Below are 24,697 nucleotides of genomic sequence, written 5' to 3' on the forward strand. Positions count from 1 at the left end.
GGCGGGCAGATCACGAGGTCAGGAAATCGAGACCATCCTGGCTAACACCGTGAAACTCCGTCTCTACCAAAAATACAAAAAATTAGGCGGGTGTGGTGGTGGGCGCCTGTAGTCCCAGCTACTCAGGAGGCTGAGGCAGGAAAATAGCATAAACCCAGGAGGCGGAGCTTGCAGTGAGCAGAGATCGTGTCACTGTACTCCAGCCTGGGCAACAGAGCAAGACTCCATCTCAAAAAAAAAAAAAAAAAAAAGAAAGTTGTTGCCAGAGGCTAGGGGAGGACAGAATGGGAGTCAATGTTTACCAGGTAGAGCATTTCAGTTTTGCAGGATGAAACAGTTCTGTGGGTACATGCTGGTGACAATTGTATGACAAGGTGAACGTACTTAACACCACTGAACGATACACTTAAAACTGCTGAAGCTGGTAAATTTTATGTTACGTGTATTTACTACGATTTAAAAAAAAAAAAGAATAAAGAATAAAAGCAGCATACTTACCTCTCCATCAGCTGCCAGAGCCATTGAATGATGTGAGCCACAAGCCACTTCCACCACTTGCTTGATCAAGAGATTGGTACAGACCTGGATGGGAGCAATGCCTTGGTTGGTCGTCCCATTCCCAAGCTGGCTATATCCATTGTGGCCCCAGGCATAAACCACTCCATCTGTGCACACAAAGCACGCAAAGAATCAGCTCCAAAAAGAAATAGTAACCCTGTACTTTCTTCCCCAGAACTTAGTACAGCTCCTTCTCCAACCTTCATTTCTCTCCCATTGCCCCCTCCTCTCTATTAAGTAACCACGGACAGAGTAAAGGAGAGAGAGATGGGTGACAGAATGGGATAGACGGATGCAAAATCTTTAAAGAAAAAACTTGGTAATAACATAGAAAGATCAGCTTTGTGGTCAAAAGTCAAAGTTTACGTATACAAGAATTAGGCTTTTTAAAAACTTTGATTCATCTCAATAGTTTCTGTGTCAGATGCCAAGAAAAAGGCAGATGATAAGAAAGCTCCATGTTAATGTTTACCATTGCTTAACCAAATACCAAGTCACGGGGAACCCACAGGGGGTGTGTGGCTACTCGCTCACCAAGTACAGGGGAAAGCGATAGACTGTTTACAAGGGAAACAAAAGTCCCAGGGCTTCTTTGAAGCAGACTATTTTATTTTAGTGGCATGAAATCTGGCTGAATTTTTTTTTTTTTTTTACATAAAGCAACAATTTTTTTACGCTCATTTATTCTGTGTCAGGAATTTGGACAGGGGACAATGAAGATGGCTTGTCTTTGCTTCACAGTATATGTGATCTCAGGAAGATTAAAAGGCTGGGGATGACTTGAGGGCTGGGGACTAGCAACGCCTGGGGGCATCGTCACTCACACTGCTGTGACTATCTCTGGAAAGCATAATCAGCTTATTCTAACGGATTCAACTCAGGAACAGCCAAATGGGGGAGACGCACAGGGTAAGGCATGTGGGGCTGAGGGGTGCACGGACCTCCCATGCCCTCCCTGGCATGCCACCCCCTCCCAGCACCTTGATGTGGTCACCAACCCGGAAGCTCCTCTGTCTGAATTTTTTTTATAATGACTTTATCTTTTCTGAGATTCTGATGAAGACAACTTTTCTTGTGTTATCTCTTGAAGTACCATCATTTCAGGCATTTCTTTCCACAGCACCCCGGAGTGCCAAGGGCAGGTCTCCTAGAGTTACGCATTCTCCTCTTATCTTTCCCATGGTAATAAAACATCCCGACCTATTGAGGACAGTCTGCCTGGCAACAACACTCAAGGGCGACAGCAGAAATCCAAGTATTACAGTTAGGCTGCTGGTCACTCACAGCAGTCCCCAGGCAACCAGGGGAAACAGACTTCTACTTATCTACTGTAGAACGAAGACAGCCCACACAAACTCAGTCCTCTTCCAGGTGACATGTGGCTCACAAGAGCCGTTCCCTCCTACAGAAATTATGACAGAAACCATAAATGGGAAATTTCATCCTGAGAAAGATGAGGTTTAAGACTGAAAGAAACAGTATAAAACACAAAAAGTATGATCCATGATATTGTGTTAAAAGTTACAGCAGGTGAAAGAAATGTCCAAACTAATGAGTGTTTTAACTCCTGAAAACAGAAAAATAGACTTAAATAGAGAAATGCATACCTTGTTCTTGGATGGAAAAATTCAGTATCATAAAGATTCTAGTTTTTCCTACATAAACTTATAAAGTTTAAATAGCAATAAAAGCTTAAAGTTACTTTCTGGAGGTAGACAAATTGATTACAAAGTTTAATGGGAAGAATAAACAAACAAGAATAAATAGGAAAACCCTACAAAAAAAAAAAAGCAAGAAGGTAGCTAATTCTACCAGTTACTAAAACCTATAACAAGTTTCTATGAGGCTGGGGGTGCCTGTAATCCCAGCACTTTGGGAGGCCGAGGCAAGTGGATTGCTTGAGGTCAGGAGTTCAAGACCAGACTGGCCAACACAGTGAAACCCCATATCTACTAAAAAAAAAAAAATACAAAAATCAGCCAGGCATGGTGGCACGCACCTGTAATCCCAGCTACTCAGGAGGCTGAGGCACAAGAATTGCTTGAACCCAGGAGGTGGAGGTTGCAGTGAGCTGAGATTGTGCCTTGTGCTCCAGCCTAGGCAAAAAGGACTCTATCTCAAAGAAGAAAAAAAAAGGTTAATTTAAAAATAGCCTGTAATTCTAAATAATCTCAAATAGAAGATGCTGAATCCATGAAACAATAGCAACAAGTTCTGGAAAGAAACATTTAGAGATCAAGAAAGAACACTTGGAAATAAAACAATGGAAATGTTAAAAATTTGACATAAGGGTTGTAAGATAAAGTTGAAGAGATTTCCCAGAACACAGATGGGAGAGAACATTTTTTAAAAATCATGAAGATCAGGCCAGGCATGGTGGCTCACACCTGTAATCCCAGCACTTTTGGAAGCTGAGGTAGGAGGACTGCTTGAGCCCAGGAGGTTACAAGTGTGAGCCACCTGCTCACACAGTGAGGCTGCACTGAGCCAAGATTGCACCACCGCACTCTAGCCTGGACAGAGAGACCCTGTCTGAAAAAAAAAAAAAAAATTAGGAAGATCACTCCAGAATCTCTAAATTCTTTCTAAGAAAAATTCCATAAAGGAGAAAACAAAGCAGAAAAATTTTCTTTTTTTGAGATGGGGTCTCACTCTGACCCTCACTCTGTCACAAAGGCTGGGGTGCAGTGGCGCAATCATAACTCACTGCAACCTCAAACTCCTGGGCTCAACTGATCCTCCTGCCTCAGCCTCCTGAGTAGCTGAGACTACAGGTGCGTGCCACCATCCCCAGCTTTTTTTTTTTAAAGAGACATGGCCTCGCTATGTTGACCAGGCTGGTCTTGAACTCCCGGCCTGGAGCAAACGTCCTGCCTTGGCTTCCCAAAGTGCTGGGATTACAGGCATGAGCCACCACACACAGCCAACAAGGGAAATTATTCATGAAATATTACAAGAAGAAATTTCCAGAAATGACCAATACAATAAATTAAAAATTACACCAGAGTACAGAATCATGATTATGTCACAATACTTAAAAAAATAAAAATAAAAATAAATCCTTGAAGCTTCCAAAGAGGAAAAAACAGTCACATACAAAATAGCAAAAGTTGCCGGGCACAGTGGCTCACACCTGTAATCCCAACACTTTGGGAGGCCGAGCCACAAGGATCACTTGAGCCCAGGAGTTTGAGACCAGCCTAGGCAACATAGTGAGACCTCGTCTCTACAAAAAAATTTAAAAATGAGGTGGGAAGATTGCTTGAGCCCAGGAGGTCAAGGTTGCAATGAGCCATAATCACTCCACTGCACTCCTGCCTGGGTGACAGACAGAGACCGTGCCTCAAAAAAAAAAAAAAGGCCAGGCACAGTGGCTCACGCTTATAATCCCAGCACTTTAGGAGGCCGAGGTGGGTGGATCACCTGAGGCCAGGAGTTCAAGATCAGCCTGGTCAACATAGAGAAACCCAGTCTCTACTAAAAATACAAAAATTAGCCAGGCATGGTAGCACATGCCTCTAATTGTACTTGGGAGGCTGAGGCATGAGAATTGCTTGAACCCAGGAGGCTGATGTTGCAGTGAGCTGAGATCGTGCCACTGCCCTCCAGCCTAGGCGACAGAGCAAGACTCTGTCTCAAAAGAAAAAAAAGGAAAGAAAGAACCAGTGTGATGCCAGAAGGCATGATTACACAAGGCAAAAGTGAGATAATCACCTCATTATGCTCAACTCCAGTTATATTCATACCACATAATGATGCTCAGATTTGGATTTCACAGCTCTCTTGAGAAAGATGCAGAGAACTTGAAGTAGATTCAGTTAGGAGTTACAGGCACTTAGAATGCTAGATACTAAAACCTGTGACAGCATTCTAGGAAGCTGTGATTCCTCAGTCTAGACAAAGAAAGGCAGGGATGTAAATCATCTCCCAAATGCCACCCTAGACAATTATCCAACAAAAAGCTGAGGACCTCAGAGAAAGAGAGCAAGAGTTAATGTATCTAAAGTATAAAAGGAAGCATTTAGGTTATAGATAATGAACTTTCAGAGAGTGTTGGATGCCCACAGTACAGATCAATCACACACACATACAAAATGTCCACTCTCCCTTAATGATCTTGAAGAGGCAGAGAAAAAAGGGACAAGAACCTATCAACCTGCATCCCCGGTTCTTTCAATATGGCAACTACATGAATGCCAGAGAACAGACGAAGATTTCCCGATTCAAGATGCAAGCACTGCACAAAGAAAGGAAAGCCACGTAGCATCTGTGTTTAGAAAAATGTACCGGCCGGGCACAGTGGCTGATGCCTGTAATCCCAGCACTTTGGGAAGCCAAGGTGGGTGGATCACGAGGTCAGGAGTTCGAGACCAACCTGGCCAATATGATGAAACCCAGTCTCTACTAAAAGTACAAAAACTAGCCGGCACATGGTGGCACGCATCTGTGGTCTCAGCTACTTGGGAGGCTGAGGCAGAAGAATCACTTGAACCTGGGAGGCGGAGGTTGAGTGGGCCGAGATCATGCCACTGCACTCCAGCCTGGAGACAGAGGGAGACTCCTTCTCAAAAAAAAAAAAAAAAAAAAAAAATGCCAGGCACGGTGGCTCACGCCGGTAATCCCAGCACTTTGGGAGGCCGAGGCAGGCAGATCACGAGGTCAGGAGATCGAGACCATCTAGGCTAACACGGTGAAACCCCGTCTCTACTAAAAATACAAGAAATTAGCCGGGCATGGTGGCGGACGCCTGTAGTCCCAGCTACTCGGGAGGCTGAGGCAGGAGAATGGCGTGAACCCAGGAAGTGGAGCATGCAGTGAGCCGAGATTGCGCCACTGCACTCCAGCCTGGACGACAGAGAGAGACTCCGTCTCAAAAAAAAAGAAAGAAAAGAAAAACGTACCAAAGGAACCCCGAAAGTTGCATTGCAACCACAAATCCACTGAAAAATTCGGCTGGAAGGACCATTCATTTGCTATATCTAATCTTTCACAGCTTTATGGAAGCAGTCGAAAACCTCAGAAGCTTGCCTAATTTGCAAGACATCCTATAGCTTTTCCAGAGTTGGCCTGAAGTGTTTAACTTTTACCTGCTTTATGTACTTCCTCTCAGAAATTAAGAAGCAAACAATCCAAAATCAGTTATCTGGTATAGCCCTATCTCCCCTAAGCTTAGAATTAACCAGTCAATTTCTTACAAACTGAAAAGTTAGATGGATTCCCTCCTTACCTTCGGTGCTGAGAAGAACATGTGGTCCACTCCCGTAACTGAGGCTTTTAATCTTCTTTCCACATAAGCCTTCTAGCTTTTTGGGTACAAGTGTACTCTGGTTATCTCCAGTTCCTAGACAGTTACTATAGTTCAGTCCAAATACAAAGACCTAGAAAACAGATAGTTTTTTTTCTGAGTCTTTTAAGTGAAAGCTGTATTAATAGCTTCCTTCTCTCCTCTGAAAATTAGACATTTCAACTAGAGAACTCAGGAGGTGAAAAGAGACTGATATGGTTGTTAAGAAAAATTCAACCTCTGCGGACATTGCTTACGTTTCAGAATGTTTGTCTATATTATGAAACTCAGAGTGCTATGGAGTAGACGGGTGTTAAATCAAGAAACTGAAAAAAGAGAAACTATCAAAGCCATAGTCTTCCTGAACTTCAGGATCTCTTTATTTATACTCCGCCTTTTCTCCATCTTTGAACTGCACACTTTGAAGACCAATCCCAAATAAGTCCTAAAACAAAACTAGGTTTTAAGAGACTCTTACCTCATCATTGTCAGTAACGTACAGTGCTTCACTGGCTGAGGTGCCGAAGACACATGCCTTCCGAATAGACGCAATCTCTTGAGGGGAGAGTAGAGTGAAGATGGGCCACTTTCCGACATCCACCATGACTCTGGCTTCAAGCAATTCCTATAAATAAGCCGACATCTCTGCTGGAACAGAAAGGATTCCAGAAAAAAATTAAATAGCCACTGAGCTAACTTTAAAAAAAAAAGACCTGTTAATAAATACTAACAAAAGCTGATTCTAGAATAAATGAACTACATTTGGTTACATGGATCATTCACTTTCCCCCAGCCATGTGTGCAATCCCTCCTCCACCTTCAAACCTTGGCCTTTCCTACAAGAAGAGAATAACGTGTGAGAACTAGCTGTTTGTCTTGCCCACTTCCTAGTCAGTGCTTATCTGTTCCACATGTGCTTCCAACTCACCCTCTTCTTAGACCTCTAAAAACAGCCAAAGCAGCAGGTCAAGACCAAGTTCCGGCTCCAGCACCTCCAACAGCACACACAGAGGGCGCCTGCGGCTGGAGCTTGCTTAGCCAAAGCCTTGTCCCCACCCGCCAGAGATATTCTTCCCACCAGCACCAACTCAGATGACAAGGATCAGCTTCAGCCCCAGGTATCATACCACAAATTCAATGAGGATTAAACACCGTCAAATCAGGCTATTCATTGTCACTGCTCAGCCAGACTACTGGAATAACATTTGAATGTCTTGACAAATGTGTGTGCAGGTGGAGGGGGAGGTATTGGTGAGGACAAGTTAAAGATTTGAGGGGGGAGTAATATATGAAAATGGGAAAAAAAACTTTTGTTTCAAATAGACAAAAGGGGATAAGAAAGAAAGTCTCCTTATCATCCCTCCCTGACCCTCTCCTCAAAGGCCACCATGTTCCCAGTGATCTGTAATTCCTTCTGGAAATAGTATATACTCATGGAAGCACTACATGTATGCATGGGTATATGTGTATCTTTAAAAACAAAAGCACAAATGGAAGTTTTTTTTCCCTACTTAACAGTACATCGGGGAAATCATTCTATATTAGCACACATAGACCTGCTTTTCAATGGTACTATAACATTCCATTACATCAATTTAGCAATTTACCTTTTTTTCTACTGAGAGACATTAAAGTCAATTCCAGTCTTTTGCTAGAGCAATACTGCAATTGTTGCCTGCATATTATTGTAGTGACATGTCTTGTTTTATACAGAAATTTTTAAAATAAATTCCTAAAAATGAAAATTGCTAGGTCAAAGTCTAATAACTATTTTACTGTTACTAGCTATTAATATTTCAAACAATCTTCTAATGAAGTAGTGGTCATATATAAAATCACCATGGATGTAGGATGGCGCCTGTTTATACACACCCTTCCCACACAGCGTACTCTCGCAGTATCTCAGTTTTCTTTAAACTGGCATTTCCCTGTGATGAGTGGAGTTGAATGTCACTTAAAAAAATAATGAGGCCGGGCAGGGTGGCTCACACCTGTAATCCCAGCAATTTGGGAGGCCAAGGCAGGCAGATCATGAGATCAAGAGATCGAGACCATCCTGATCAACATGGTGAAACCCTATCTCTACTAAAAATACAAAAATTAGCTGGGCATGGTGGTGTGCGCCTGTAGTCCCAGCTACTCAGGAGGCTGAGGCAGGAGAATCACTTGAACCCGGGAGGCAGAGGTTGCAGTGAACCGAGATTGTGCCACTGAACTCCAGCCTGGCGACAGAGTGAGACTCTGTCTCGAAAATAAAATATAATGATCACAATAATTGCAACAATAACAACTAACTTACTGGGCACTATGTGCCAAGCACTCTTTTTAGAAATTTTATATGTATTCATTCATTTAATCCTCACTTTACCAATAAGGAAATGGAGAAAAAGAGATTTTAAGAATCTGCTCAAACTTGCAAGTGGCAGAGTCGGGATCTGCACCCAGACAACCTGAAGCCTGAGTCTGAACTCTACACCTCTCACTCACATTTTAAGAGCCCACTGTCAGCCTTTTGTGCAAAGTGCCAATTTTTTTCTACTGGATCATTGTTCTTTTTCTTGTTCTTGATTTATAAGTATTCTTTGTATGGTAAGATGATCTTAAATGCTTTTAAAAGTTTAAAAATAAAGGCTGGGCGCAGTAGCTCACGCCTGTAATCCTAGCACTTTGGAAGCCCAAGCCGGAAGGATTGCTTGAGCCCAGCATGGACAACATGGCGAAACCCCATTTCTACAAAAAAATACAAAAAAAAAAAAAAAAAGGCCAGGCGCAGTAGCTCACGCCTGTAATCCCAGCACTTTGGGAAGCCAAGGTGGGTAGATCACTTGAGGTCAAGAGTTTGTGACCAGCCTGGCCAACCTGGTGAAACCCCATCTTTACTGAAAATACAAAAAAAAATTAGCCTGGCAGTAGTGGCGCATGCCTATAGTCCCAGCTACCTGGGAGGCTGAGGCAGGAGAATCACTTGAGCCCGGGAGGCAGAGGTTACAGTGAGCTGAGATTGCACCACTGCACTCCAATCTGGGCGACAGAGTGAGAGACCCTGTCTCAAAAAAAAGAAAAAATAAAGAAAGAAAAATGAATAAGAAAAAGAAAAATTATTAGCCAGGCATGGTGGCGCATGCCTGCAGTCCCAGTTACTCAGGAGGCTGAGGTGAGAGGATTGCTTGAGCCCAGGAAGTCAAGGCTGCAGTTGAGCTGAGATCACAACGCTGCACTCTAGCTTGGGTGACAGAGGGAGACCCTGTCTCAAAAAGATTAATAAAATAAACAAAAAGAAACAAGATGCCCCTCAAACGACCTCTTGTGCCTCTTACAAAACAGATAGAGAAAGGAGTCATAAGAAGTCAAGCCATATAAAGCCATACAAGCAGCTAAGTAAATTTCAAGAAAATCCAGAAGCAGGTTTTCCTGGAATTATGAACCATATTGAGTTAGTCTTCAAAATGCTTAATTTTACATGATACAGAATTAGCCAAAAATATGACTCACCACCTTTAAAATTACAACACAAAAGGTAAGACATTCAAAACCACACAACTTCCTGACAGCAGCACAATTATTCTAAAATCATTAAACAAATATGGGCAACTCTGCCCTAAGGGTTTGGTAATCTACTGCAAGATCAGGCTAACTTTCATAATGATAGGGCATTATTATACGCACTGACTTCACCCATTGCTAAATTACATGAAGCTTTATTTTACAAGGTATTTCTCCAAAGACTTGTCATTTAAGAGTCAATTCAAGAAACAGGTCATGTATCTTACATGTCCACAACCATCATAAAAGAAAAAGGCATCCCCAACAGGCTTGGTAGGGTGGAAACAACAGAGTGCTGAGGACTGTGTCCCAGGTTTGCTTTTAAAATCAGTCGGTATGACAGCTGTTTGCTGTTTTGAGCCTGGGTTTCCCCCAAACCTAGAAATTTGTGATTTTATGTTCAAGATATAATGAAGAAGCTGGGGGATTTCTTGAATGGATAAGAACAACAGAGGCAGTAATATTGGCCAAGCAAGTAATTATCCCTAGCAAGACAATCAAGCAAAGCTAAGAGCAGGAAAGAAGAAACAAATAACTATCCTGAACCTGCCTTGTCATAGACACTGTTAATTACGTAGCTTCCATACATTATTTCATTTAATCTTCGTAATACTCTTGTGAGGAGGAGACTGTAAACCATTTCTGACAGATGAGGACTGCGGCTCAAAGGTGAAATGACTCGCCAAGGTCACACGGCAGACCCCTCTAATTTTTCTTGTGGAGAATATCAGTCCTGGCCCTTGAATAGCTGAACTTCCTCAACATCACTTCTTTCTGACTTTATCTTGCCTTGTGAATGTACAGCAGCATCTGTCTTTAAACTGTTTCCAATATAAAAAGTATCCAGGCTGGGCACGGTAACTCACATCTGTAATCCCAGCACTTTGAGAGGCCGAGGGGGGTGGATCACCTGAGGTGGGGAGCTTGAGACCAGCCTCACCAACATGGAGAAACCTTGTCTCTACTAAAAGTACAAAATTAACCAAGCATGGTGGCACATGCCTGTAATCCCAGCTACTCAAGAGGCTGAGGCAGGAGAATCGCTTGAACCTGGGAGGTGGAGGTTGCAGTGAGCCGAGATTGTACCATTGCACTCCAGCCTGGGCAACAAGAGTGAAACTCCATCTCAAAAAAAAAAGAAGTATCCACTCTCCCAATAAAAAGCATTCCGCGAGATGCTTCTGCTTAGATTTGCCTAGTTATACCTCATGAATGTCATTTATTCCTGCACTTTTGCATCAACCATTGAGAGGCAGGCCTAGAGAACACGTGACCTCTGTCCTTGGAGCTTACAACATACAAGGTGCATCCTTGGGCTGGAGACTGCTAAGGCACAAAGTGTGTCTTCATTAGACCATGCTCAACCTGGGCAGCTGAGGACATGAACTGGCATCCTTGGAATTCAGACAAGGTTCCCTGAGAGGTTTTGTGGGGCTATGTGCCAGGCAGAACAACAGAACAGGGTCCTTAACTTGGGCATGTGGCATTTCCCTCCTAAGGCAGCAGAGTGTAACGGTAAATACCACCAAAACTTTCTAATTTACTCAGAATTACCACCATCCTCATTATAATTTGACTATTGTGGTGAGGTCTTTAATTATTCCATTTTCCTGGGGGCAGTGGCACCTTTTGCTACTATTAAGAAAACCACATTAAGGATCATAATTATATCAACCTTAAGAGGAATTAATGTGTATACACTATCAATCCAATAAACTAAAGCTGGTGCAATCATTAAAAATTAATGAGTATTTCATCTGTGATAAAATCTACATCAGACTTAAGAACTGTGCAGTTAACAATGACTCAAAAATACAGGATCGGCTGGGCGTGGTGGCTCACGCCTGTAATCCCAGCACTTTGGGAGGCCGAGGCAGGCAGATCATGAGGCCAGGAGATCAAGACCAGCCTGGCTAACACGGTGAAACCCCGTCTCTACTAAAAATACAAAAAAAAAAAATTAGCCGGGCATGGTGGCGGATGCCTGTAGTCCCAGCTACTCAGGAGGCTGAGGCAGGAGAATGGCATGAACCCAGGAGGCGGAGCTTGCAGTGAGCAGATCGTGCCACTGCACTCCAGCCTGGGCGACAGAACAAGACTCCGTCTCAGGAAAAAAAAAAAAAAAAAAGAAAAAATGCAGGATCCATTGCAAGGAACAGCAACATTAGTTAGGACAGCTCTGATATCATGACATCTACTAAATTTGCCTAAACATGAAAGAAAAGTATTAATAGACTTGTTCTAACTATGGATTTCATTTCAAAGGAATATAAATGCAGTTCAACTAAATTTCATTTAAATAATCATTCCAGGCTGGGCACGGAGGCTCACACCTGTAATCCCAGCACTTTTGGGAGGCTGAGGCAGGCAGATCAGTTGAGGTCAGGAGTTTGAGACCAGGCTGGCCAACATGGCAAAATCTGTCTCCACCAAAAATACAAAAATTACCCCGGGTGTGGTGGCAGATGCCTGTAATCTCAGCTACTCAGGAGGCTGAGGTGGGAGGATCATCTGAGCCCAGGAGGCAGAGGTTGCAATAAGCCAAGACTGTGCAACTGTACTCTAGCCTGGGCGATAGAGTGAGACTCTGTCTCAAAATAATAATAATAATCACTCCAGAGGGTTGCACAAGAATTTTAATGCTTCAAATAGGAAGATATGAAGTGATACTATTTGTGTTCTATTCCTGTATGAAGGAGGCACTGCTAATGGGAAGAACCTTCAACTGGCCTATTCGGCCCAGGCCTTCCCTGACAGTCATGCACCTTGGTAAGTACCCTGAGCAAGGTAGCCTAACTCTCTTCCTTCCCATGGTACTACGCTTTGTCCAAATTATAAGCACCCCCAAAGAAGCAACCCAACAGAAGCTGCCACACAAACACGTCATACAGCTAAACTATGTGCATATCCCAAATTCAAAACAAAACCACAAAAATAAATGTACCCTGTAAGACTTAGTTAGCTTAGCTATGTTATAAAACAATATGTACTGTATGATCCCAATTTTTCTAAAGTATAATATATACGGAAATGTATACGCCAAAATATATCTCAATGGAGAGATTACAAGTAGCATCATTTTCTTTCTTTGTATTTTTATTCTATTTTTTTGGCCTGCTATCCCCACTTCTTTGTTTTTTGTTTTTTTTTTCCATCAGCAGGGTTGTGGCCAGAAAACAAGTCCTATCAGTCTCCTACCTCACTTCCCCCTTAGAAATTAGATACACTTCCTCATCTTTTTTTTTTTGTTTTTTTTTGAGATGGAGTTTCGCTCTTGTTGCCCAAGCTGGAGTGCAGTGGCACGATCTTGGCTTACTGCAATCTCTGCCTCCTGGGTTCAAGCAATTCTCCTGCCTCAGCCTCCCAAGTAGCTGGGATTACAGGCACCCACCATTACGCCCGGCTAATTTCGTATTTTTTTAGTAGAGATGGGGTTTCACCATGTTGGCCAGGCTGGTCTCAAACTCCCGACCTCAAGTGATCCACCTACCTCGGTCTCCCAAAGTGCTGGGATTATAGGCGTGAGCCACCGCACCTGGCCTTCTTTGTATTTTTAAAATATAGTCCCAAATTTCTTCTTTTTTTTTTTTTTTTTGAGACAGTCTCGCTCTGTTGTCCAGTCTGGAGTACACTGGCACCATCTTGGCTCACTGCAAACTCCCCCTCATCAGTTCAAGCAATTCTTGTGCCTCAGCCTCCCGAGTAGCTGGGATTGCAGGTGTGTACCACCATGCCTAGCTAATCTTTGTATTTTTAGTAGAGACGGGGTTTCACCATGTTGGCCAGGCTGGTCTCAAACTCCCGACCTCAAGTGATCCACCCACCTTGGCCTCCCAAAGTGCTGGGATTACAGGCGTGAGCCACCACACCTGGCCTTCTTTGTATTTTTTAAATATAGTCCCAAATTTCTTTTTTGCGGGGGCGGGGGAGACAGAGTCTCGCTCTTTTGCCCAGTCTGGAGTACACTGGCACCATCTTGGTTTACAGCAACCTCCACCTCCCCAGTTCAAGCAATTCTTGTGCCTCAGCCTCCTGAGTAGCTGGGATTACAGGTGTGTGCCACCACACCCAGCTAATTTTTGTGTATTTAGTAGAGACGGGGTTTCACCATATTGGCCAGGCTGGTCTCAAACTCCTGACCTCAGGTGATTTGCCCACCTCAGCCTCCCAAAGTGCTGGGAGGCCACCATGCTCGGCCAGTCCCAAATTTCTGTAACAAACACTTTGTGACCAATAAAATTAACAAATATTTCCAATGAAAATAAAAGTCCAATTATTTGAATTATGTTTTACCCCTAGGCTGTTAGAAGTTTTAAGATGCACTCTTGCTTTAGATTCATAACCTAGAGTGGCAGAATGTTTCAGGCAAAATCTGGAAAAATGAATTATTAATATAAAATTAAATGTAGATGGTAGAAATGTAAGATGATACAGCTGCTATAGAAAACCAGATGGTGGGCCGGGCACGGTGGCTCACGCCTGTAATCCCAGCACTTTGGGAGGCCGAGGCGGGCGGATCATGAGGTCAGGAGATCGAGACCATCCTGGCTAACACGGTGAAACCCCGTCTCTACTAAAAATACAAAAAATTAGCCGGGCGAGGTGGCAGGCGCCTATAGACCCAGCTACGCGGGAGGCTGAGGCAGGAGAATGGCGTGAACCCCGGGGGGCGGAGCCTGCAGTGAGCTGAGATCGCGCCACTGCACTCCAGCCCGGGTGAAAGAGCGAGACTCCGTCTCAAAAAAAAAAAAAAAAAAAAAAAAAAAAACCAGATGGTGATTCCTCAAAAAAAAAAAAATAAACATTAGAATTATATTATCTAGATAAACTCCATTTCTAGCACATACCCCAAAGAACTGAAAGCAGAGTCTTGAACAGATAGTTGTATACCAACGGTCAAAGCAGCATTATTCACAATAGCCAAAATGTGAAAATAATCCAAATATCCATGAACAGATGAATGGATAAACAAAATGTGGTCTACACATATGATAGAATATTATTCACCCTTAGGAGGAAATTCTGATACATACAACAACAGGGATAAACCCTGAAGACATTATGCTAGTAAGTTAGACAAATACTGTATGATTCCACTTACATGAGGTACCTAGAACAGTCAAATTCATGGAGACAAAGTAGAATTGTGGGTGCTAGGAGCTGGGGGGAGGTAGGAATGGGGAGTTATTGTTTAATGGGTACAGAGTTTCACTTTGGGGTGATGTAAAAGTTCTAGGCAACAAATATACGAAAAAATATTCAACATCACTAATCATCAGAGAAATCCAAATCAAAACCACAATGAGATACTATCTCACACCAGTCAGAATGGCCATTATTAAAAAGTCAAAAACAAAAGATGTTGGCGAGGCTGTACAGCAGAGGAAACACTGTACACTGTTGGTGGGAATGTAAATTAGTTCAGCCACTGTGGAAAGTAGTTTGGAGATTTCTCAAAGAACTTAAAACAGAACTACCATTCGATCCAGAAATCCCAAGACTGGGTATATATCCAAGGGAAAATAAATTGTTCTAAAAAAAAAAAAAAACATGCACTTGTATGTTCATCACAGCACTATTCACAATAGCAAAGACACAGAATCAACCTAGGTGCGCATTGACAGTGGATTGGAAAAAGAAAGTGTGGTACATATACACCATGGAATATTACATGGCCATAAAAAAGAAAAAAATCATGGATGCAACTAGAGGCCATTAACCTACGTGAATTAACACAGGAACAGAAAACCAAATACCACATGTTGTCACTTAGAACTGGGAACTACATATGGGGTACATGTGGATATAAAGATGGGAACAACAGACACTGGAGACTACTACAGGGGCAGGGAGGGAGGGGTACACAGGCTAAAAACTACCTATTGGATACTATGCTCAATACCTGGGTGATGGAATCATTCGTACTCCAAAGCTCAGCATTACACTCTATATCCATGTAACAAACCTGCATATGTACTCTCTGAATCTAAAATAAAAGTTGAAATTAGGTCAGGTGCAGTGGCTCACGCCTGTAATCTCAGCATTTTGGGAGGCCGATACGGGTGGATCACAAGGTCAGGAGATCAATATCATCCTGGCTAACACGGTGAAACCCCGTCTCTACTAAAAATACAAAAAAATTAGCTGGGCATGGTGGCGGACACTGGTAGTCCCAGCTACTTGGGAGGCTGAGGCAGGAGAATGGCGTAAACCCAGGAGGCAGAGCTTGCAGTGAGCCAAGATCGCGCCACTGCACTCCAGCCTGGACAACAGGCATCTCAAAACAAAAAAAAAAAAAGTTGAAATTTTTTTTTAAGTAGTCTAGAGATGGATGGTGGTGATGGTTGTACAACAACGTGAATGTACCTAATGTCACTAAAATGTATACTTAAAAATCGTTAAAATGGTAAATTTTACACTATATATATTTTACCCCAATTTTTAAAAATCAGATAATCATCCTGTGGGCTTTTATCAAGCCTGCATTAACAAACTCAAAGACACATTTCTAAAATTAAATATAGAAAGGTTTCAGTCCTAAAAAATGTGTTTGGAAAAGTAAAATCATACTGTTTTAATCATGTCTTGAGAATACAAGTTCAGATTAGGGAAATTCTCAACGGAGCATTTATAAAAGAAATATAGCCTTCTTAGAACTTTCCAGTGCATACAGCAATTTAAACCAGACCAAACAAATTGCTAAGATGACAGGTCCTTCCAGGGCTTGATTGATAATTATAAAAATGATGAGCTGTAATTAGAATGTCAGTCATCTTTAAATAGTTACTTCTGAAGTACCTCACTAAGATAGCAATTTTTTTGCAAGGCTTCCATATTTTATTTAGGAAATACTTTCTGAAAAACAATATTAATGTGTTGCAGCCTGAATTACCACTCTTTATGTGTTATTATTAGGTGAATCAATGACTTTTTTTTTACAGTATAGAGATAAAACAAGGGTGCAAAGAAAGAAAAGACGAATGCAAAAATGCAAGCAGAGGTAGAAGGAGTGTAACGTCCCTAAAGATAATATGCCAACCCACTTGGCTCTTCGTATTTTCTCTGGCACTTGAAAATACATCCTGTATCCCCACTGCACTTATCCTACGTCCATTAGTCCTATAGATCAATATCCCATTCCCTGGGATGGCTTATCCTAGCTATTGGCACTGTCCCTCAGAGAACCTGTGGCATGAGGAAGAAAAGGTTATTTTACTTTATACTCTGAAAGCAAATTCAGTCAGGACAAACACAGGCCTTCCAATTTTAGAAATCCACATTTAGAACTGGAAGGCTGAAGGAATGATGTAGCAACTAATCTTTTAATTCCTCTAAGAGCACATTTATTTTACTTTCCCCAAGGAACAAATATTAAGGAAAGGTTAATTTTATTTTAGTTTATTTTACTGACCTAGCAAAAATATATTTGAACATGCTTATGGAGATTTTAAAAACAACAGGAAATGGAGAGAAATGGTACAGGAAAACTGGTTTTGATGAAATAATGGTCTCAATATTAAACAACACTGGAAATTTAGGGTTGATCTGTAGGCACATGGCTTCCACACAGACCTCAACTAACCAGAATGTACTTGTTTGGGATAGTTTAAATTGCTGTATGTACTGGCTTTTAAATGCCACCAATAGGGTATTCTACCTTTAGATCTGGCTTCTATTTGACCTTAGAGCTAAGGAAAAGAGTGGGAAAAGAGTAAGCAATCCTTCAGCATTGGCCAGCACCAAGATTCTGCGCTTCTGGTGCCATTTTAGAAGCATGAAATGAGTTTGTGTCATTCTTTACTACGGAAGCTGATAGCCAGAGGAAACTGGAAGGACTCTGAATGTTGGAACAATCATTTCAAGTAGCCTAAACATTCTTCAGCATACAAGCTACTGCAAGCTTTAAACTACTCAAAACAGCAATTTCTAATATGCAAAATGATATTTTTAATTGCAAAAACTTTGAATTAAAGCATTTACACATACACTGAAAATTCCTAATAGAGGTTTCTCTATTTTTGTAAACTCAATGGGTGATGATTTTACTTATCAGTTTAAGTTACTAAGCTGTCTTACGAAAAAAATTTATTTATAGTTAATGAGCTATTGATAAAATCTAAGGGGCCTTGGAAAAAAGCACTACTGTATGCTAATGTGAACAAAATCCAGTTGTCCCTCAGTATCCGTGGGGGACTGGTTCCAGGACCTCCTGCAGATACTAAAATCCACAGATGCTCAAGTCCCTGATAGAAAATGGCATAGTATTTGCACATAACCTACACACATCCTCCCAAATACTTTAAATGATCTCCAGATTACTTATAATACCTAATACAATGTAAATGCTTGGTATATAGTTGTTATGCTTATTGCTTGGGGAATAATGACAAGAAAAAATACTCTACATGTTCAGTACAAATGCAATTTTTTATATTTGCAATTTGAGGTTGGTTGAATCCACAGATGTGGAATCCATGGATAGAGAGAGCTGACTTTAATAGCATACATTAATTCTTCTTCTGCAATGACCCCAGATACCAAGAATGCCAGGGACATCATAAAGAACAATACAATCATGGTCTCTGCCTCTGAGGAACTGAAGGTCTAACGGAAAGTCAGATCCTAAGTCAGTGGAAAACTAGAATGCAAATACAACTGGAATATTAAGGAAATGAATGTACCATGCAAGTATATGGTCCATGTGATACATGTTAATGTGTCAAATGGGAAATAATGATGTGCAAACTAGTGACAACTATATAAAAATTGTATATAACAGAAAACAATTACACGAAATTCCAGAAACCAAATTCTCCATATTCTAACAGATGATAAAATTAAGCCTTTCCTCAGTGAAGATCATCCAGTTTCCTAGAAGAATAAGTGTTCTTCGTAGCCTTCTTCCTTTTTTACCATTAAACATTCCCATTTGAGCACAAAAGAGTGAAGGGTATGACCATCTTTATTTCTGAATTCATTTAATTCTAGAAAAACATTCAAATAAGAGAGCTCTAGAGTTTGGGGTAAACTTTTTGGTATATAACATTACAACTTATGTCTTCCATCTATGCTACAGCAAAAGCAATTCAAAAACCCTCTCAAGGTACAAACAGCCAAATGTTACACATACCAATTTCTTACATATAATTCTGATGGGCTTTTTGAGACTAAGCAAATGCTCAGTCTCACTGAGATACCAAATGTATTTCCCACGTCCAGATAAGCCTCTAAGAATCAGCCTCAAACATTTTTAAATAAAAATAAAACTTAAAATCATTTCACCCACTCTATGGTATAAGGGCTGCAAATCACAGGCAAAGTTTCGAAGATGTGCTGAGACACTAATACTGTTATTGCCCCAGCTGTCATCCACTTCTCTCTCCTGCAAACACACAGTACTACGAGAATGAAAGGGAGGCCGGGCGCGGTGGCTCACAACACCTGTAATCCCAGCACTTTGGGAGGCTGAGGTGGGTGGATCACAAGGTCAGGAGATCAAGACCATCCTGGCTAACACGGCGAAATCCCGTCTCTACTAAAAATACAAAAAAATTAGCCGGGCATGGTGGTGGGTGCCTGTAGACCCAGCTACTCTGGAGGCTGAGACAGGAGAATGGTGTGAGCCCGGGAGGCGAAGCTTGCAGTGAGCCAAGATGGCGCCACTGCACTCCAGCCTGGGCAACAGAGTGAGACTCCGTCTCAAAAAAAAAAAAAAAAAAAATGAAAGGGAAAGGAAGAATGCCCTGAATGCTTGACTAAGGAGTCTGAGAATGTAGCCTTCTCCAAAGTAGTTTGTCATCCTTCAAGATGAAGCCACCTGTACAGGTGAGTGAAAATACCCCCACCTTCATTTAAAGAACAGTATGACTAATGTTTTAGAATTCTGATTGTGCCTATCCTTTGTTTCATAAGTTTTGTTCAAATTCATCACTAATTTTAGAGGAAAATATAAGTTCCTACAACTGTCATTTCCCAATCACTAATAAGTTATTTGACTTGAAGCACAATTTGCAATAATGGCCTCTGTAAGCATTTCTTTAGCCCCATCATCCAAGGGGCTGCTTTCATCTCATTCATTTCATCTCATCTCACTTCTAACCTGAGCCATGTGCTCAAAAAGCAAACGAACCAAGTGGCAATAGCATTAGCAGTGAAAAAAATAACATATCTAGGGTTGTGAAGCTGACTGAGATCTTATAAAAGTATTGCTTTTATAGGATACTGTTGTTTTCAAAAGGAAACCAGAAAAGAAATATCGATGATTAGAAGTAACGTTTTTTCTGTAAGTTTGTTCTTTGTTACACCAAACGAACAGGGGTCACGTGGGTCAAAGTTTAAAGAAATAGATAGATGGCTGGGTGAAGTGGCTCACACCTGTAATCCCAGCATTTTGGGAGGCGAAGGCAGGAGGATCACTTGAACCCAGGAGTTCAAGACCAGCCTGGGCAACATGGTGAGACTCTGTTTCCTTAAAAATACAAAGATTAGCCAGTCATAATGGTGTGCGCCTGTAGTTAGTCCCAGCTACTCAAGAGGCTGAGGTGGGAGGATCACCTGAGTCCAGGAGGTTGAGGCTGCAGTGAGCCGTGTTCACAGCACTGTATTCCAGTCTGGCCAAGAGAGCAAGATCCTGTCTGAAAAAGAAAAAAGAAATGGATAAAATATAATACTTCACTTTATTTTCCAAATGAATTCAAGGCTGGAATTGGGGGGTCAAATTCAAATCTACATACGGTTTCATGAATCTTTCTCATGTGGATATCCCAAAAGTGATTTCTCTATTAGTCTCCAGTTGTATGAAAAGTATCAACTATACCCTGCAATGACCTAAAGCCAAACTGAAATTCCAGCAATGGACTGGCAGAACCATACACTATTAATTCAATAAATTTTCTTAGGTAAACAGGACACAGAGCCAACACCAACAGAAATTACATGGAGTGGGGGGATCTAGACACATAAACAGATGCTCACAACAGTGTGGCTGGTCTCTGATGGGGAGGGTCAGATGCTGTGGAGGCAACAGAATTGGGAAGTGTGCTTCAGCTACCTAAAGAGAAGCAGGCGCCTACAACAGTGAGCACTCATGCCAGGTAAGACTCTGGTGGAGGAACCGAAAGAAAGTCAGCATGGCTGCAGCCAAACAACTCAGGCTTTATCCTAAGAGCACCAGGTAATCCCTGAAGGGTCTTAAGCAGGAAAGTGGCATAAACAGATGTAGGTCTATGAAAGATTACTTTGGCTGACCACAGAGACATGAGACGACAAAGGAGTGCTTAGAGGGAGTCCAGATGGCTATGGTAAGCCAGAAAAGAAGGGATTGAAGCCCACATCTGGGAAATGGAGAAAACTGAACAAGAAGGAAAATCAAGAAGATTCTGCAACTGGCTGAACGGGACAAGGAGCACTGGATAAGCAGAAAGGCAGAGCCGAAGATCACAGGCAGATGCTGAGCTTGAGTGAGAGAGAACTGTGCTGCCAGTCACTACAGCAGAAAGCACAGCAGGCCTCAGGGGTGATGAGTCCTACTGTGGACATTTTGTGCCAGGTACCTGTGGGATATTAAAGTGGACAAGTCCCAACAGACGGATTTAGAAATCTGAAGCTCAAGAAAGGTCTGGATTGGAGATTTGGAAATCCGGCATGAAATCACCCAGGAAAAAAGCAAGCGGAATAAGGAGAGCAGAGTATCTTAAGAAGAACTCTAAGAAACTCCAACAAGAAAGGGACAGGGAGTACCCCCTAGAAGGGACTGTGAAGGAAGAAGTAGACCAGGAGGAAAACCAGGAGAGCAGAGTGTCACAGAGATCTGGGGACTTGAGCATCACAGGCAAGAGGCATGCTAGTGTCGAATGCTGCTGAGACGCCAAACGAGGGAAGGGTTGAGAAACTTCCATTGGATTTAACAAGGAGAATTATCAATGACCTGAACAAGAACAGTTTCACCGAGGTTGTGGGTGGAAGAGGCCAGGTTGCAGCAGGTTGAGGTGTATGTGAAACGTGAAGAAAAGGAAACCATGAGTATAAACAACTTGTTCAAGAAATTTCACTCTGAAGGAAAAATGAGAAATCGCATAGTAATCACAGAATGTGATGGAGTCGCAGGACGTTTTCTGTTAACCTTTTTAATGTAAACATCGTTAGAGGCTTGAACATGTTTGAATTAATGGGAAGGAGCCAGTAGAAACATCAAAGAGGAGAGGACATAACAACTCAATGAGGGCCTTAAGAAAGTAGCAGGGAATGGGATCCGAAGCAGAAGTGCAACAGAAGCGCCGGGCACGGTGGCTCATGCCTGTAATCCCTGCACTTTGGGAGGCTGAGGCAGGTGGATCATCTGATGTCAGGAGTTCGAGACCAGCCTGGCCAACATGGTGAAACCCCATCTCTACTAAAAATACAAAAATTAGCTGGGCATGGTGGTGGGTGCCTGTAATTGCAGCTACTCAGAAGCCTGAGGCAGGAGAATTGCTTGAACCCGGGAGACGGAGGTTGCAATAAGCCAAGATCACACCATTGCACTCCAGCCTGGGCAACAAAAGCAAAACTCTGTCTCTAAATAAATAAATAAATAAATAAATAAATAAATGCAAGAGAAACTGTAGAAAGGAGAAAGTCTTCCTTTTCCTTCTTCCACAAGAGGAGGAGGAAAGGGTGAATGTGAATAAAAGCCAGTTTAAAGGTTAGGAATCCAGATGCTGGAGGCATACTCATTCTCTCATTCTCATTCTCTCTCCCCGCTGAGTCTCCATTTTACATGCCCACCAGCAATGTAAAACAGTGCTTTCTCCAATATTTACTGTGTGTCTTTTGTATTATACCCATCCTAGTGGATGGGAGGTGGTATCTCGTGGTTTTGATTGGCATTTGGAGACCATTCTCTTCTGAGGTCACCTATTTTTCCCTATGAAGAAAGAGTTAGGCTTTTTGCTAAGAGTAAGAGGGGAGGTAGCAATAAAAAGTGGAGTGGAGGCCGGGTGTGGTTGCTCACACCTGTAATCCCAACATTTTGAGAGGCCAAGGCGGGAGGACTGCTTGAGGCTAGGTGTTCAAGACCAGCCTGGGCAACATAGGGAGACCCTGTCTCTACAAAAATTAAAAAAATTAGTCGAATGTGGTGGTGCGCACCTGCAGTCCCAGCTACTTGCAAGTGGGGAGGATCACTTGAGCCTGGGAGGTTGAGGCTGCAGTGAGCTATGATCACACGGCACACTGTACTCCAGCCTGGGCGACATAGTGAGACCCTGTCTCAAAAAAAAAAAAAGTGGAGTGGAGCAACTGGGGGGAAAATGGTGGAGAAGTCTGAAGCAGTCACCAGGGAGGATGGGAAAGAGCAGTGAGCAGAGAAACCTAGCAGGATGGTAAGACCGAGCCCAGAGAAAGCTGGAGACCGTAAGTCTTTAAAGGTACCCATCTGGTCTCCCGTGAGCTCTTCTACCCCAGGAAAGAGGTGTGCTTTTGTGTGTGTGTGTGTGTTTTAAATCTGATCTAACACATAGTTGATTTACATAATTATTTCATTAACTGATCTCCTCTATAAGTCTATTCTGGCTAAATTCAGACAACACTCATCATACCCCTCTTGTGCATTCTTCAGCACATACACAACATGTACTTTTTTTTTTTTTTGAGATGGAGTCTCACTGTGTCGCCCAGGCTGGAGTGCAGTGGCACAATCTTGGCTCACTGCAACCTCCGCCTCCCCAGTTCAGGTAATTCTCGTGCCTCAGCCTCCTGAGTAGCTGGGACTATAGGCGCACACTACCATGCCCGGCTAATTTTTAGTAGAGACGGGGTTTCACCATGTTGGCCAACCTGGTCTCGAACTCCTGGCCTCATGTAATATGTCGCCTCAATCTCCCAAAATGCTGGGATTACAGATGCAAGCCACTGCGCCTGGCCAATATGTAACATTTTTAACTTTTTGTAAAACCAGAGAATATTTTGAAATGTGTCCGAATGCCCTGCCTAGATTCTAGACTCTATGAGGCCCCAGCCTCCTTTCCTATGCATGACTTACTGTTTAATGTAGTACACACAGAAGGAATATCATCATCATAATAAAGGTCTTCACTTTCCTTCACAGTTTCATCTACCCCACAATGATTCCCAGGAAAAGGAGGGTACTGTTTCAGACTTCCCAGCTCCCGTATATTAGGTGGAGCCAAGTTCTTGCTGCAGCATATGGGCACTCTTTAAAATTTTCAAATAATTTTTTAAAAGCTACAAGCTTGACAGTTTTGGGTTTTTATGGCTACTTGTTTTCTGAAGTTCACAGAACTTTATCATCTGGATCACACACTTAAAAAAATCACTTGCAAAAAGTCTCTTTAAAGATGAGTATGCTTCCTCTTCAAGAGAAACAGACTAGCAGGTAGAAGAAAAAGGACCCGTCAAGAGTATTAATAAATAGACTGATATTCACACAATGGATTAAATGGATTAAAGTCCATCCCACAGATGAACTGCTGTATTAATAGAATCCAAATATACAGCTACATCCTCGACCCTGAAAGCAGTTTAAATGGGTGAAATTCACCCAGTGCTCACTTGAAATGAGTACTCTAAAGTTTAAAGCACCTATAAACTGCCCTCAGGATTCAATCATTTTTCCATTCCTTCCGGCATTATATACTTTGACGTTTTAATGTTATTAGCCCACAATACACACCAGTTTCAGAAACTCCGTTTTTGTCCTCTAAGGGCTTTAATCCTCCCAAAAAAAGAATAGGGCAAAAGCAAGGAAGATCATGAATCTGGTTTTCTAAAAGCATTATTACAAGACTGCTTTATAAAATTGTAATCCCCAGCTGCAGAGAGTTCCGCAGATGGCTTGGAAGTGTCTTACATGCAAATAAATAAAAACAAAAGGCCACTTATGCGAGCAGAACACAGCGTGCTCGATAGTCATCTTAAAATAAACCGAGCAGGTAGGTACTTTACCAGAGGCAGACAAGGGAAACGTCACTTATTTAGAGTTCACCGCACGCCTGGATAAAAGTCCTCACTAACAGAATCCCTACCTTTGTGGATTCTGTGTCGGAAAGGGAAACGATAAAGAATACGGTTTGTGACAGCACTACTCTCAGGAGAGATGCTAAGATCTTGGAAAGGACAGAGAATAGGGAGAGTTGGAGGGGAGGTCTCCTCTCAGTAAAACGGCACCCACAGCAGTCAGACTTCAGCTACGAGCAAAATCGAGTCCGTGCACCTGAAAAAAGAGAGGGAGCAGGGAAAACTTTCCCTCGCCTCTCCCCATCCTTACCTCCTCCTCGCAGGAGGGCACATTAGCTGAGATGCTGGCGGGGCCGG

The 24,697-nt window shown here is 42.3% G+C and overlaps 1 protein-coding gene across 12 annotated transcripts in view; it reads right to left on the reverse strand.

Moving 5' to 3' along the window:
• RCBTB1 (RCC1 and BTB domain containing protein 1) overlaps positions 1 to 24,697 on the reverse strand; it is a 53,426-nt gene that overhangs the window by 28,379 nt on the left and 350 nt on the right. For 5 of the 12 annotated variants that reach the window (XR_010116049.1, XR_008651245.2, XR_010116053.1 and 2 more), the window contains exons 2-5: positions 19,940 to 20,019; positions 6,321 to 6,487; positions 5,786 to 5,936; positions 499 to 665 (exon numbers count right to left, since the gene is read on the reverse strand). Coding sequence is in view for 6 of the 12 variants with exons in the window: in XM_055244331.2 (XP_055100306.1) it covers positions 499 to 665; positions 5,786 to 5,936; positions 6,321 to 6,446 (444 nt within the window). In the remaining 6 variants the exon portion in view is untranslated. Of the gene's footprint in view, positions 1 to 498; positions 666 to 5,785; positions 5,937 to 6,320; positions 6,491 to 19,939; positions 20,020 to 24,697 lie in introns of all 12 variants that reach the window. The other 7 variants (XR_010116050.1, XM_063619172.1, XR_010116052.1 and 4 more) reach the window with 5 other exon arrangements.

Source organism: Symphalangus syndactylus, chromosome 15 (assembly GCF_028878055.3).
Source record: "Symphalangus syndactylus isolate Jambi chromosome 15, NHGRI_mSymSyn1-v2.1_pri, whole genome shotgun sequence".
In the NCBI taxonomy this organism is placed as follows: Eukaryota; Metazoa; Chordata; class Mammalia; order Primates; family Hylobatidae; genus Symphalangus; species Symphalangus syndactylus.